The sequence below is a fragment of the Ascaphus truei genome, chromosome 18 (genome assembly GCF_040206685.1).
Source record: "Ascaphus truei isolate aAscTru1 chromosome 18, aAscTru1.hap1, whole genome shotgun sequence".
In the NCBI taxonomy this organism is placed as follows: domain Eukaryota; kingdom Metazoa; phylum Chordata; class Amphibia; order Anura; family Ascaphidae; genus Ascaphus; species Ascaphus truei.
The window spans coordinates 35,127,724-35,142,536 of NC_134500.1; the positions used below are offsets into that span (position 1 = coordinate 35,127,724).

General features: G+C 45.6%; 1 protein-coding gene across 4 annotated transcripts in view; it reads left to right on the forward strand.

Annotated features, from left to right (window-relative positions):
- The window catches only part of DAPK2 (death associated protein kinase 2), a 128,253-nt gene that overhangs the window by 65,366 nt on the left and 48,074 nt on the right, over positions 1 to 14,813 (forward strand). For all 4 annotated transcript variants that reach the window (XR_012788971.1, XM_075576092.1, XM_075576090.1 and 1 more), the window contains 4 exons: positions 3,363 to 3,411; positions 8,968 to 8,994; positions 10,529 to 10,681; positions 13,440 to 13,485. Coding sequence is in view for 3 of the 4 variants with exons in the window: in XM_075576092.1 (XP_075432207.1) it covers positions 3,363 to 3,411; positions 8,968 to 8,994; positions 10,529 to 10,681; positions 13,440 to 13,485 (275 nt within the window). In the remaining variant the exon portion in view is untranslated. The remainder of the gene's footprint in view (positions 1 to 3,362; positions 3,412 to 8,967; positions 8,995 to 10,528; positions 10,682 to 13,439; positions 13,486 to 14,813) is intronic.

The following is a 14,813-nucleotide window of genomic DNA, read 5'->3' on the forward strand; positions in this document are numbered from 1 at the left end:
TAGGACAGATACATACACAGATAGACACACAGATATATAGGACAGATACATACACAGATATATAGGACAGATACATACACAGATAGACACAGATATATAGGACAGATACATACACAGATAGACACAGATATATAGGACAGATACATACACAGATATATAGGACGGATACATACTGTACACAGATATATAGGACAGATACATACACAGATAGACACAGATATATAGGACAGATACATACACAGATAGACACAGATATATAGGACAGATACATACACAGATATATAGGACAGATACATACACAGATACACACAGATAATTAGGACAGATACATACACAGATAGACACACAGATATATAGGACAGATACATACATAGATAGACACACAGATATATAGGACAGATACATACACAGATAGACACACACATTTATAGGACAGATAGACACACAGATATATAGGACAGATACATACATAGATAGACACACAGATATATAGGACAGATACATACACAGATAGACACACACATTTATAGGACAGATACATACACAGATAGACACACAGATATATAGGACAGATACATACACAGATAGACACACAGATATATAGGACAGATACATACACAGATATATAGGACAGATACATACACAGATAGACACAGATATATAGGACAGATACATACACAGATAGACACAGATATATAGGACAGATACATACACAGATATATAGGACAGATACATACACAGATAGACACAGATATATAGGACAGATACATACACAGATATATAGGACAGATACATACACAGATATATAGGATAGATACATACACAGATAGACACACAGATATATAGGACAGATACATACACAGATAGACACAGATATATAGGACAGATACATACACAGATACATACACAGATAGACACACAGATATATAGGATAGATACATACACAGATAGACACACAGATATATAGGACGGATACATACACAGATATATAGGAAAAGATACATACACAGATACACACAGATATATAGGACAGATACATACACAGATAGACACACAGATATATAGGACAGATACATGCACAGATAGACACACAGATATATAGGACAGATACATACACAGATATACAGGACAGATACATACACAGATAGACACACAGATATATAGGATGGATACATACACAGATATATAGGATAGATACATACACAGATAGACACACAGATATATAGGACAGATACATACACAGATATATAGGACAGATACATACACAGATAGACACAGATATATAGGACAGATACATACACAGATACATACACAGATAGACACACAGATATATAGGATAGATACATACACAGATAGACACACAGATATATAGGACGGATACATACACAGATATATAGGAAAAGATACATACACAGATACACACAGGTATATAGGACAGATACATACACAGATAGACACACAGATATATAGGACAGATACATGCACAGATAGACACACAGATATATAGGACAGATACATACACAGATATACAGGACAGATACATACACAGATAGACACACAGATATATAGGACGGATACATACACAGATATATAGGACGGATACATACACAGATATATAGGACAGATACATACACAGATACACACAGATATATAGGACAGATACATGCACAGATAGACACACAGATATATAGGACAGATACATGCACAGATAGACACACAGATATATAGGACAGATATACATACAGAGATATATAGGACAGATACATACACAGATAGACACACAGATATACAGGACAGATACATGCACAGATAGACACACAGATATATAGGACAGATATACATACAGAGATATATAGGACAGATACATACACAGATAGACACACAGATATACAGGACAGATACATGAACAGATAGACACACAGATATATAGGACAGATATACATACAGAGATATATAGGACAGATACATACACAGATAGACACACAGATATACAGGACAGATACATGCACAGATAGACACACAGATATATAGGACAGATATACATACAGAGATATATAGGACAGATACATACACAGATAGACACACAGATATACAGGACAGATACATGCACAGATAGACACACAGATATATAGGACAGATATACATACAGAGATATATAGGACAGATACATACACAGATAGACACACAGATATACAGGACAGATAGACACACAGATATATAGGACAGATAGACACACAGATATATAGGACAGATAGACACACAGATATATAGGACAGATAGACACACAGATATATAGGACAGATAGACACACAGATATATAGGACAGATACATACTGTACACAGATATATAGGACAGATACATACACAGATATATAGGACAGATACATGCACAGATAGACACACAGATATATAGGACAGATATATAGGACAGATAGACACACAGATATATAGGACAGATATATAGGACAGATAGACACACAGATATATAGGACAGATAGACACACAGATATATAGGACAGATAGACACACAGATATATAGGACAGATACATACACAGATATACAGGACAGATACATTCACAAATAGACACACAGATATATAGGACAGATAGACACACAGATATATAGGACAGATAGACACACATATATAGGACAGATAGACACACAGATATATAGGACAGATAGACACACAGATATATAGGACAGATAGACACACAGATATATAGGACAGATAGACACACAGATATATAGGACAGATAGACACACAGATATATAGGACAGATAGACACACAGATACATACACAGATATATAGGACAGATAGACACACAGATATATAGGACAGATAGACACACAGATATATAGGACAGATAGACACACAGATATATAGGACAGATACATACACAGATATATAGGACAGATAGACACACAGATATATAGGACAGATAGACACACAGATATATAGGACAGATACATACACAGATATATAGGACAGATAGACACACAGATATATAGGACAGATAGACACACAGATATATAGGACAGATAGACACACAGATATATAGGACAGATAGACACACAGATATATAGGACAGATAGACACACAGATATATAGGACAGATAGACACACAGATATACAGGACAGATACATACACAGATAGACACACAGATATATAGGACATATAGACACACAGATATACAGGACAGATACATACACAGATAGACACACAGATATATAGGACAGATAGACACACAGATATACAGGACAGATGGACACACAGATATATAGGACAGATAGACACACAGATACATGGCGCACGCCTCGGCCCCTTTCCACTCTAACCGTATATTATATACACCTTGCAGCTCCGGAAATCGTGAACTATGAACCGCTGGGTCTAGCTGCGGATATGTGGTGAGTAACAATCCCGCCATGTTACTGCCCCTCAATACTGGGCGTGGAACCAGGGGGGGTACGTTACTGCCCCTCAATACTGGGCGTGGAACCAGGGGGAGTACGTTACTGCCCCTCAATACTGGGCGTGGAACCAGGGGGGGTACGTTACTGCCCCTCAATACTGGGCGTGGAACCAAGGGGGGTACGTTACTGCTCCTCAATACTGGTTGTGGAACCAGGGGGGGTACGTTACTGCCCCTCAATACTGGGCGTGGAACCAAGGGGGGTACGTTACTGCCCCTCAATACTGGGTGTGGAACCAGGGGGGGTACGTTACTGCCCCTCAATACTGGGCATGGAACCAAGCGGGGTATGTTACTGCCCCTCAATACTGGGCGTGGAACCAAGGGGGGTACATTACTGCCCCCCCCAACACTGGGCGTGGGAATAAGGAGGGTACGTTACTGCCCCCCAACACTGGGTGTGGGAATAAGGAGGGTACGTTACTGCCCCCCAACACTGGGCGTGGGAATAAGGAGGGTACGTTACTGCCCCCCAACACTGGGCGTGGGAATAAGGAAGGTATGTTACTGCCCCCAAACACTGGGCGTGGGAATAAGGAAGGTATGTTACTGCCCCCCAACACTGGGCGTGGGAATAAGGAAGGTATGTTACTGCCCCCCAACACTGGGCGTGGGAATAAGGAAGGTATGTTACGCCCCCCCCCAACACTGGGCGTGGGAATGAGGGTATGTTACTACTCCCCCAATACTGAGCGTCGGAATAAGGAGGGTACGTTACTACCCCCCAACACTGGTCTTGGGAATAAGGAGGGTACATTACTGCCCCCCAACACTGGTCTTGGGAATAAGGAGGGTACATTACTGCCCCCCAACACTGAGCGTGGGAATATGGAAGGTATGTTACTGCCCCCCAACACTGGGCGTGGGAATATGGAAGGTATGTTACTGCCCCCCAACACTGGGCGTGGGAATAAGGAGGGTACATTACTGCCCCCCAACACTGGGCGTGGGAATAAGGAAGGTATGTTACTGCCCCCCTCCCCCCCAACACTGGGCGTGGGAATGAGGGTATGTTACTGCTCCCCCAATACTGAGCGTCGGAATAAGGAGGGTACGTTACTACCCCCCAACACTGGGCGTGGGAATGAGGGTACGTTACTGCCCCAAATACTGAGTGTCGGAATAAGGAGGGTACGTTACTACCGTAGAAAATAAGCCGGTTGCTAGCTCAAGGAGCCGCGCTGCATATATGGCAAACAGTAGAAATGTATTGATTTGTTGCTAGGGTGATAGAAATGGGCACTGTATGAGGGATATTGGGGTAGCCCCCAGGGGGAAGTGCGTCAGCAGTATCACAGATACATAACAGCTGAAATGTAGGCACATAAATCCAATAGGAAGCTTGTGTATGGCGTGGAGTGTACTGTTTACTCGCGATCAGTCACCATGTCCCTTATTCTCGTGGCCACGTATTTGCAGTGAGGCACGGCGTTTCTGTCGGCGTCTTGTCCAATCCTGGGATAGAAGCGGGGTGAAAGGGGATCGGGGTGACCTCCAGACCTGAACAAACGATGGAACTCACCAGCCAAAAATTGAATAAAAAACTTTATTTAGACTACATAAAAAATGTGGAACATCCACATGGAGAACCTAGCTCCTCCTCCCACGCGTTTCACGCCGTCAGTGGCGCTTTCTCAAGGAGGGTATAAGGAGGGTACGTTACTGCCCCCTGTCACGGTAGACCAGGTCTTTTAACACATTTATATTTTTGGGATCATTCAATAGGCAAAACCAGGCAGTGAAATAAAATGGGGCTTATTTGGATAAAACCTTGGAAACACAAAATATAGAAATATACACAAATACTGGGGTCTGGGGATTGAGATCTAGCCTTTCCTAGGTGCAGGGTGCCCGCTTGCTAGAGCTTACCCTGATCGGGAACCTTGTCCCGGACCGAGATCCAGCAGAAACTCCCGAGAGTCCTGGAAGTGATTTCGGCAAGAAGTCCTGTCCGCGACCGCTATGTTCTAAAATGAGAACTTGGACCTGGCGCCTGACTTAGTCTCTGCGAGGCAGACTTTCCTAGCTTCAAAACCAAGCCGGTCGCTCTGTTATTTCGAACAGAGCAACTTTGAAGAGCCCGCCCTAGCTTCATTGACATAAGTCACTGGATGGTCTGGTTCTCTGACTCGGCCATCTCCTTACATATACTCCGCTAAGCTATCCTTAGCATGGAGGTAGGAGGAGCGACCAATCAGAGAGTGGGAATTGCTCCCCGCCAGCCAATAGGAAAAGGGTCTCGTCCTTTGGCTGATGTCAGAGGAGGGGGCGTGTCAAGCTGGCTCAGGATGCCCCGTGGGCGGGAAATACGAATTGACCAATGGGAAACGCGCCGACATTCTGCTGCTTCCCCCAGTCAATCCATTGCCACCTACTGGGCAGGCTCCACTGAGTCTGGCCGACCTGAGGGTCCTCCCCACATGGGGTCTCTGTTCTCTGGACCCAGTACTCCGCCCTGCCCACTTGGCACCCCGACACCTCTCAACGTCCCGTCTCCTCATTGAACTAGGGACTCTATACAGACATGCCGGCGTCTGTGCTTATGCCCTAGCTCAGGGGTGCCTGCTTTTCTCGCCGCCTCACGCCACACCCCCTGCTCGGCCCCAGTGACAAATGACGTGCGGGGTCATGTGACGCCACATTGCCATGGTAACGTGACGTCACGTGACCTCCACGGCGTAATTTGATGCCGAGTTACCATGACGACTCGTCAGTGGATGGGAAGGTAAGTGTCTTATAGAGGCCTTGCGCGGTCCCCTGGCATTTAATTTAATTGCCTTGCTGGAGAGCGTGGGACCTTTATAACCACCGCATCCCCCTTGAAAATCTAGCGCACCACTGCCCTAGCTGACGGCATAGAGTCTTATAACCAATATCTAAAACATTATACGTGCACTTTAATAAAGTATACACTTTGGGGAACCTTACACGGGAAATGGATTTGGGATATTTGGGCTCGAAATCCAGGAGTCGGGGGGACCCTGGGCTGCCCCGGTGTAATTGTATTGTATGTCTTTATTTATATAGCGCCATTAGTGTACATAGCGCTTCACAGTAGTAATACACGTGGTAATCAAATAAATAACAGATAATATAAATAACAGATCATGGGAATAAGTGCTTTAGACATAAAAGTAACATTTCGGAAGAGGAGTCCCTGCCCCGAGGAGCTTACATTCTAATTGGTAGGTAGGGAGAACGTACAGAGACAGTAGGAGGGAGTTCTGGTAAGTGCGTCTGCAGGGGGCCAATCTTTATGTATCCTGTGTTCAGAATATCCACAGTGCTATTCATATGCTTCTTTAAGCAAGTGTGTCTTAAGGTGGGTCTTAAAGGTGGATAGAGTGGGTGCTAGTCGGGTACTGAGGGGAAGGGCATTCCAGAGGTGTGGGGCAGTCAGTGAAAAAGGTTTAAGGCGGGAGAGGGCTTTAGATACAAAGGGGGTAGAAAGTAGACATCCTTGAGCAGAACGCAAGAGTCGGGATGGTGCATAGCGAGAAATTAGGGCTGAGATGTAAGGAGGGGCAGAAGAATGTAAAGCTTTAAAAGTGAGGAGAAGAATGGAGTGTGAGATGCGGGATTTGATCGGAAGCCAGGAGAGGGATTTCATGAGGGGAGATGCTGAGACAGATCTAGGAAAGAGTAGAGTGATTCTGGCAGCAGCGTTTAGGATAGATTGTAGGGGAGACAGGTGAGAGGCAGGAAGGCCAGACAGCAGGAGGTTACAGTAATCAAGACGGGAGAGAATGAGGGCCTGAGTCAGAGTTTTAGCAGTCGAACAACAGAGGAAAGGGCGTATCTTAGTTATATTGCGGAGGAAAAAGCGACAAGTTTTAGAAATGTTTTGTATGTGAGGGGCGAATGTGAGAGAGGAGTCGAGTGTGACCCCTAGGCAGCGTGCTTGGGCTACTGGGTGAATGATTGTAGTTCCAACAGTAATGTGGAAGGAAGTAGTAGGGCCATGTTTGGGAGGAAGTATGAGGAGCTCTGTTTTAGCCATGTTGAGTTTAAGGCGTCGGAGGGCCATCCAGGATGATATAGCAGAGAGACATTCAGAAACTTTGGTTTGTACAGCCCGTGTACCGGCAAATCATGCCTGCTCGCCGGGGAGAATGAAAGGACTACCGGTAACTTTGGCCCCCGAATTCCAGCAAGCAAAATTATTGCATTTCTACCCAAATATCCCCCTTAAAACTGACACACAAGAAAACTCGCAGTTCTAGGGCAATGGGAACATGAAAACAGAAAAAGGCAGGGGTCACTTTATTTTCAACATTTATTACCCCTGGTCTGGCTTATGGGGCTTATGTATCTACCAGGGACCCCACAGTTTCAGGGGTAACCAGAGGTTTAACCTTTATTGTATAGCCTGGTTACCCCCTCGCGTCACACTCCCCAGCACTGGGTGTGGGAATAAGGAGGGTACGTTACTGCCCCCCAACACTGGGCGTGGGAATAAGGAGGGTACGTTACTGCCCCCCAACACTGGGCGTGGGAATAAGGAGGGTACGTTACTGCCCCCCAACACTGGATGTGGGAATAAGGAGGGTACGTTACTGCCCCCCAACACTGGGCGTGGGAATAAGGAGGGTACGTTACTGCTCCCCCCCCCAACACTGGGCGTGGGAATAAGGAGGGTACGTTACTGCCCCCCCAACACTGGGCGTGGGAATAAGGAGGGTACATTACTGCCCCCCAACACTGGGTGTGGGAATAAGGAGGGTACGTTACTGCCCCCCAACACTGGGCGTGGGAATAAGGAGGGTACGTTACTGCCCCCCAACACTGGGCGTGGGAATAAGGAGGGTACGTTACTGCCCCCCAACACTGGGTGTGGAAATAAGGAGGGTACCTTACTGCCCCCCCCAACACTGGGCGTGGTAATAAGGAGGGTACGTTACTGCCCCCAACATTGGGTGTGGGAATAAGGAGGGTACGTTACTGTCCCCCAACACTGGGTGTGGGAATAAGGAGGGTACGTTACTGCCCCCCAACACTGGGTGTGGGAATAAGGAGGGTACGTTACTGCCCCCCCAACACTGGGCGTGGGAATAAGGAGGGTACGTTAGTGCCCCCCCCAACACTGGGCGTGGGAATAAGGAGGGTACGTTACTGCCCCCCAACACTGGGCGTGGGAATAAGGAGGGTACGTTACTGCCCCCCCCCAACACTGGGTGTGGGAATAAGGAGGGTACGTTACTGCCCCCCCCCCCCCAACACTGGGTGTGGGAATAAGGAGGGTTACTGTATATAACACATCTTTATACAACGCTCTCCATCCATAGCAACACGTCAACCCAAAGAGAAGGCGCTTTAAGGGAGCAATCCCCCTTATCTATACAGGATTGTAATCGGGGGGGGGGGGGTAACATCACCGGCATCTCGGGAACAGAGGGGTCCCCGAGCTGTAAATAGGGGTTCCACCCTCATAAATAAGTGGCTAAAAAAACACTTAAAATTAGGATGATAATAACGTCTCTCTCTCTCCTAGGAGTATCGGAGTAATCACCTACATATTGTAAGTATTATTCCACTGTATATTCCAGGATTTGTTTGGTGTGTGGGTGTGTCTGGGTGTGTCTGTGTCTGGGTGTCTGTGTCTGTGTTTCTGGGTGTGTCTGTGTTTCTGGGTGTGTCTGTGTCTGGGTGTCTGTGTCGGTGTGTCTGGGTGTGTCTGTGTCTGGGTGGGTATGTCTGTGTCTGGGTGTGTCTGTGTCTGTCTGTGTGTCTGTGTCTGGGTGGGTGTGTCTGTGTGTCTGTGTGTCTGTGTCTGGGTGTGTCGGTGTGTCTGTGTGTGTCTGGGTGTGTCTGTCTGTGTGTCTGTGTCTGGGTGGGTGTGTCTGTGTGTGTCTGTGTCTGGGTGTGTCTGTGTGTCTGGGTGTGTCTGTGTCTGGGTGGGTGTGTCTGGGTGTGTCTGTGTCTGGGTGTCTCGGTGTGTCTGTGTCTGGGTGTGTCTGTGTCTGGGTGTGTGTGTCTGGGTGTCTGTGTCTGTGTTTCTGGGTGTGTCTGTGTGTCTCAGTGTGTGTGTGTCTGTGTGTGTGTGTATATATATCCTGGAGTTAGGATTTATTTATTAATCTGGGGTTTATGTGGGTGAATGGTTGATTCCAATTTAGATTTTGAATTTATCTTTACTATTTTAAATGTATTCCCGCATCTAAATATATCCCCCTCCCCCTCCCCCTCCCCCTCCACTCCTTCTTTCTCAATCCCCTCTCCTTCTCTCTCCCTCCCTCACCTTATCTCTCTCACATTGTCTCTCTCTCTCCAAACTTCTCCCTCTCTCCCCACCTTCTCTTTCTCTCTCTCCTCAACTTCTCTCTCTCTCCCCCCACATTCTCTCTCTCTCCCCACCTTCTCTCTCTCTCCCCCCACCTTCTCTCTCTCTCTCTCCCCACCTTTTCTCTCCGCCTGCCTTCTCTCCCCCACCTTCTCCCTCTATGGCCTCCTTCTCTCTCTTCTCCTTCTCTCTCTCTACCCCTTCTCTCTCTACCCTTTCTAACTCTTCCCCACCTTCTCTCCCCCACCTTCTCTCTCCCCCTCCTTCTCCCTCCATCTCCCTCCATTCCCTCCCTCCACCCCCTCTCTCCCTCTATCCCCTCTCTCCCTACATTCTCTCTTTTTCTTCCCCACCTTCTCTCTCACCCTCCATCTTCTCTCTCTCTCCCCCCACCTTCTCTCTCTCTCTCTCCCCCCACCTTCTTTCTCTCTCCCCCCACCTTCTCTCTCTCCCCTCACCTTCTCTCCCCCCCACCTTCTCTCTCTCCCCCTCCCCCCCACTTTCTCTCTCTCCCCCTCCTCTCTCTTTCTCTCCCCCACATTCTCTCCAATACCCACTGCCTTTTTTTATTCTGTATGTGCATTATTATGGCACTGATGAGCTCACGCCAGACCCAAACCAACATATAACACCCACTGGCTTTTATATACAGTATATTCCATTTAGTAGTTATTACGAACAAAGAAAGGCCCCAGTGGGTCATGTATGGATCAGTACGTGTGTGATTGCTATACACTGAGAGATTCCCTGACCGCTTCTGCTCCTGTCCCAGGCTCAGCGGAGCGTCTCCCTTCCTTGGCGAGAGCAAGCAAGAGACTCTCGCCAACATTACGGCCGTCAGCTACGAGTTCGACGACGAGTTCTTCAGCCACACGAGCGAACTGGCCAAAGACTTCATCAGGGGCCTGCTCGTGAAGGACACCAGGTGAGCCACTACATGGGGGTGCCAGCAGCAAATCAGGGGACTGCTCGTGAAGGACACCAGGTGACAGTTACATGGGGGATGCCGGCAGCCAATCAGTAGCCTGTTCGTGAAGGACACCAGGTGAGCTGTTAAATAGGGACACCGGCAGCCAATCAGGAGCCTGGTTGTGAAGGACACCAGGGGATCTAGTAGATGGGGGGCTGCGACGGAGTGGCCTGTAGGCGAGGTCAGTTAAGCTTCCACACATGCATTTTAGGGTGAACCAAAATGTTGAGTGGCTTATTTCTCCACAAACAGCAAAATATTGGGCACACTGTCCTTTTAAGGCAAAACACAAAGCATTAAAAAGAAAGCCTATTCCACTTTGGAGACTAAATAAACAGTACAGGCCCTAACTATCTTGACTGGCTGGATAGGCCAGTTCCCAGTCCAAAACACATAACATACTATCAGCGAATAATGTATATGAAAGTTTTATCTTAGTATGCTGGTCCGGCGTCTCTGGTTTCTCCAAGTTCAGTTCAGATGCAGGTGTTGCAGTCCTGCTGCTCCCAGGAAGTCTCTTGCCCTATATCTGTGCAGGCTTCTCTGCGGTGCGGGGCTTTGGGTTTCCCACTGTTCCCAGGCAAATCCGTCTGGTGAACAAGAAGCCTGGATCCCTGCGGGCTGGAGCTCCGTTGTGGCTGGGTGTGAATCCCAGCTGGGTCACAGGCCATCCTCTGTGACCCTCCTCTCATGCAGGCCTGGAACCGGAAGTCTAACAGAGACTCCAACAGGGACTGACGGGTGCTCACTACCTGCCTTTTTAACCCTGTTTAATCAGTTAATTCCACACACCTCAGGCAGGAAACCTAACACCAGTGCAGTCTCCTGATCCTTGCAAAGGGAGTTAACTCCTTTACATGGGCACTGGCAGCCTATCAGGGGCCACACTCATGAAGCTTTCTACCACAGGGCATTCTGATAGGAATGGACCCACTGCCAAGGACAGCAACCCTCCGGCTGTTTCATTCCTAGAGTTAGATTAGGGGGTCAGAGTAATCGGTTATGGTTGTGCTTTTTAGGGTACGGGGTTGAGATTTTATGGTAAGGGGTTAATGTTTTAGGGCAAGGGGTTCTGGATTTTAGGGTAACTGGTTAAGGTTTTTAGGGTAAAGATTAGCGTCAGCACTAGGGGTTAAAGTTAGGGATTTAAGGGTAAAGTTAGGGGGTTGGGGTAATGGGTTAAGCTTTTTAGGGTAACTGTTCATGTTTATGGGTAAGGGGTTAATGTTTTAGGGTAAGTGGTAAGGTTTGGGGTAAGGATTAGGGATTTTAGGGTAAGGGGTTAAGGTTTTAATGGTAAAGATTAGCGTTAGCATTAGGGGTTAAGGTTAGAGATTTTAGGGTAAGGTTAGGGTAATGGGTTAAGCTTTTTAGAGTAATGGGGTTAATGTTTTAGGGTCAGGTTTGAGTAAGGGTTCAGGGTAAGGGGTTACATTATCTAGAGTAAAGATTAGCGTTGGCATTAGGGGTTAAGGATTTTAGGGAAAGGGGTCAAGGGGTTAGGGTAAGAAGGTTACCTTACCGGCGGAAATGTCCCGCCGACAGCAAAATGTCCCAGACCACATTCCGATTGGCTGTTCGATACTGTGAGCCAACAGCTCCTTAGAATGTTCCATACATTCTACAATCCACGGGGGGAAGAGGGGGTCCGACGTCAGACTTCAGCTCTAACCCATCCTTTATTTCTTTTTGAACATACGCTTTGTTGAAAGTTATTTTCATTACACGGGGAACGTTTGGAGGTTGGACAAAAACACGATCTATCATCAGAGGGCAAAGCAGTGCGAGGAACACACCGTGTCTGCACATGCTGGCGTTGTCAACCGAATGTTATCTTTGGGAGAAAGTAGGAGCCTCACCTTCTGTAAATAACACCTATTTTCATGCCTTTAGGACACAGGTAACACGATAAACATACTTGTATGTAGATGCCAATTTTTACAATGTAGTTAGAGTTGCCAGGTGTCCAGTGTTGAACCGAAATGTCCTGTATTTGGACACTCTGTCCAGTAACAAATGTGAGGAAATACTGGACTTGCTCAGGGCCGCAGGATTTCCCTGAGCAGGGAGAGAGCAGGGCTGTTGCAAAGGGGCTGGGCAGCTTGCTCCATCCTGATTGGCTGCTGCTGGGTAATGCAGCCAATCAGGAGGAGGTGCCAGATGCCTGGGGGTGGGGCCAAGGAGAGGAGGAGACAGCCTGGAGTGGAGAGAGGTGTGTGTCTCAAGCACGTCACACCTATCACCATTGTGTCCAGTATTTTCGGAGAAGACGCCTGGGAACCCTAGATACAGTCACTTTTTAATATGTGTTTCCCGTCAAAATGAATGTTTCTATTTTTATAACGTTTTTGATTTGTAATGTTCATTTTATCTTCTACCTTTTGGTTGCTGGTGGCAGCTTACACGCAAAAAAAGGGGGGGGGGGGGAAGCGTGGCCTACCCATTTACAAACAGTCTTATCATGGAAGAGATTAGGTAAAGATGGTAAAAAAAAAAACCTCGGACCCATTTTGCTTCCGCTGGAGACATTAAAATATTTAAAAAATAATAATTTGAGACTACTTTTTTTATTCAGTCGCCTACATGGAACTTATTAAACATGGCGCTGTCCTTTGTTGATTTTGGTCCTTAGAAGGGACTGTCTCTGTAACACTATATGTCTGTATATGAAGCAGAAAGAAACAACATTATTTTTATCTGTTGTCGGTTTCAGGAAACGTCTCTGTATCCAGAAAGCGCTCACCCACCCCTGGATCACGGTAAGGTTTCATAATCTGTGTTGCATGAGTATAGTAGCTGTGCACGGGACAGATGTATATATGTATGTATAATTCTGCAGCTGAAATTTCAGGGCAACAGGCACGGTTTTGTTTCATATTCATAGATAGATACAAAGATAAGATTGGTATATAGATACCGACACAGACAGGCACAGATAGATGATCGATATCTAGACACAGATGATCAATAGATAGACACAGATAAATAATTGATAGACACAGATAAATGATCAATAGATTGACACAAATAGATGATCAATAGACACATATAGATGATCAATATATAGACACAGATGATAGGCACATATAGATGATTGATATATAGACACAGATGATCGATATATAGATACAGATAGATGATCGATATATAGACACAGATATATGATCGATATATAGATACAGATAGATGATTGATATATAGACACAGATAGATGATCGTTATATAGATGATTGATATATAGACACGGAGATCGATAGACACAGATGATGGATGTATAGACACATAGATGATCGATAGAGAGACAAATATAGATGATCGATAGACACAGATAGATGATTGATAGACAGATGATAGATAGACACATATAGATGATCGATATATATCCACAGATAGATGATCGATAGACACAGATCGATATAAATATAGACACAGATCGATACATAGACACAGATATATAGATATATAGACACGGATAGATATATAGACACAGATAGATGATCAATTTATAGACACAGATAGATGATCGATATATATAGATATAGATAGATCGATAGACACAGATAGATGATTGATTATATAGACACAGATATATATATATAGATATAGATATATAGACACAGATGGCGGGATTGATTGATAGATGGATGGATAGATAGTTGGACACAGATGGATACATAGAAAGGCAGATGGATATATAGACACAGATAGATGATCGATATATATAGATATAGATAGATCGATAGACACAGATAGATTGATTATATAGACACAGATATAGATATAGATATATAGACACAGATGGAGGGATTGATTGATAGATGGATGGATAGATAGATGGACACACAGATGGATACATAGAAAGGCAGATGGATATATAGACACGGATGGATGGATGGATGGATGGATGGATGGATAGTTGGACACAGATGGATACATAGAAAGGCAGATGGATATATAGACAGTTTCCTTTTGATTCTACTCATTGAGAAACCTTCCCACTCGTACACCCCAAACCTGTCACTAGAAGCCTAGACTCTGTGCGGACGTGATGAAAATGACGCTTGTTCTTTTTGTTGTTGTTGTTGTT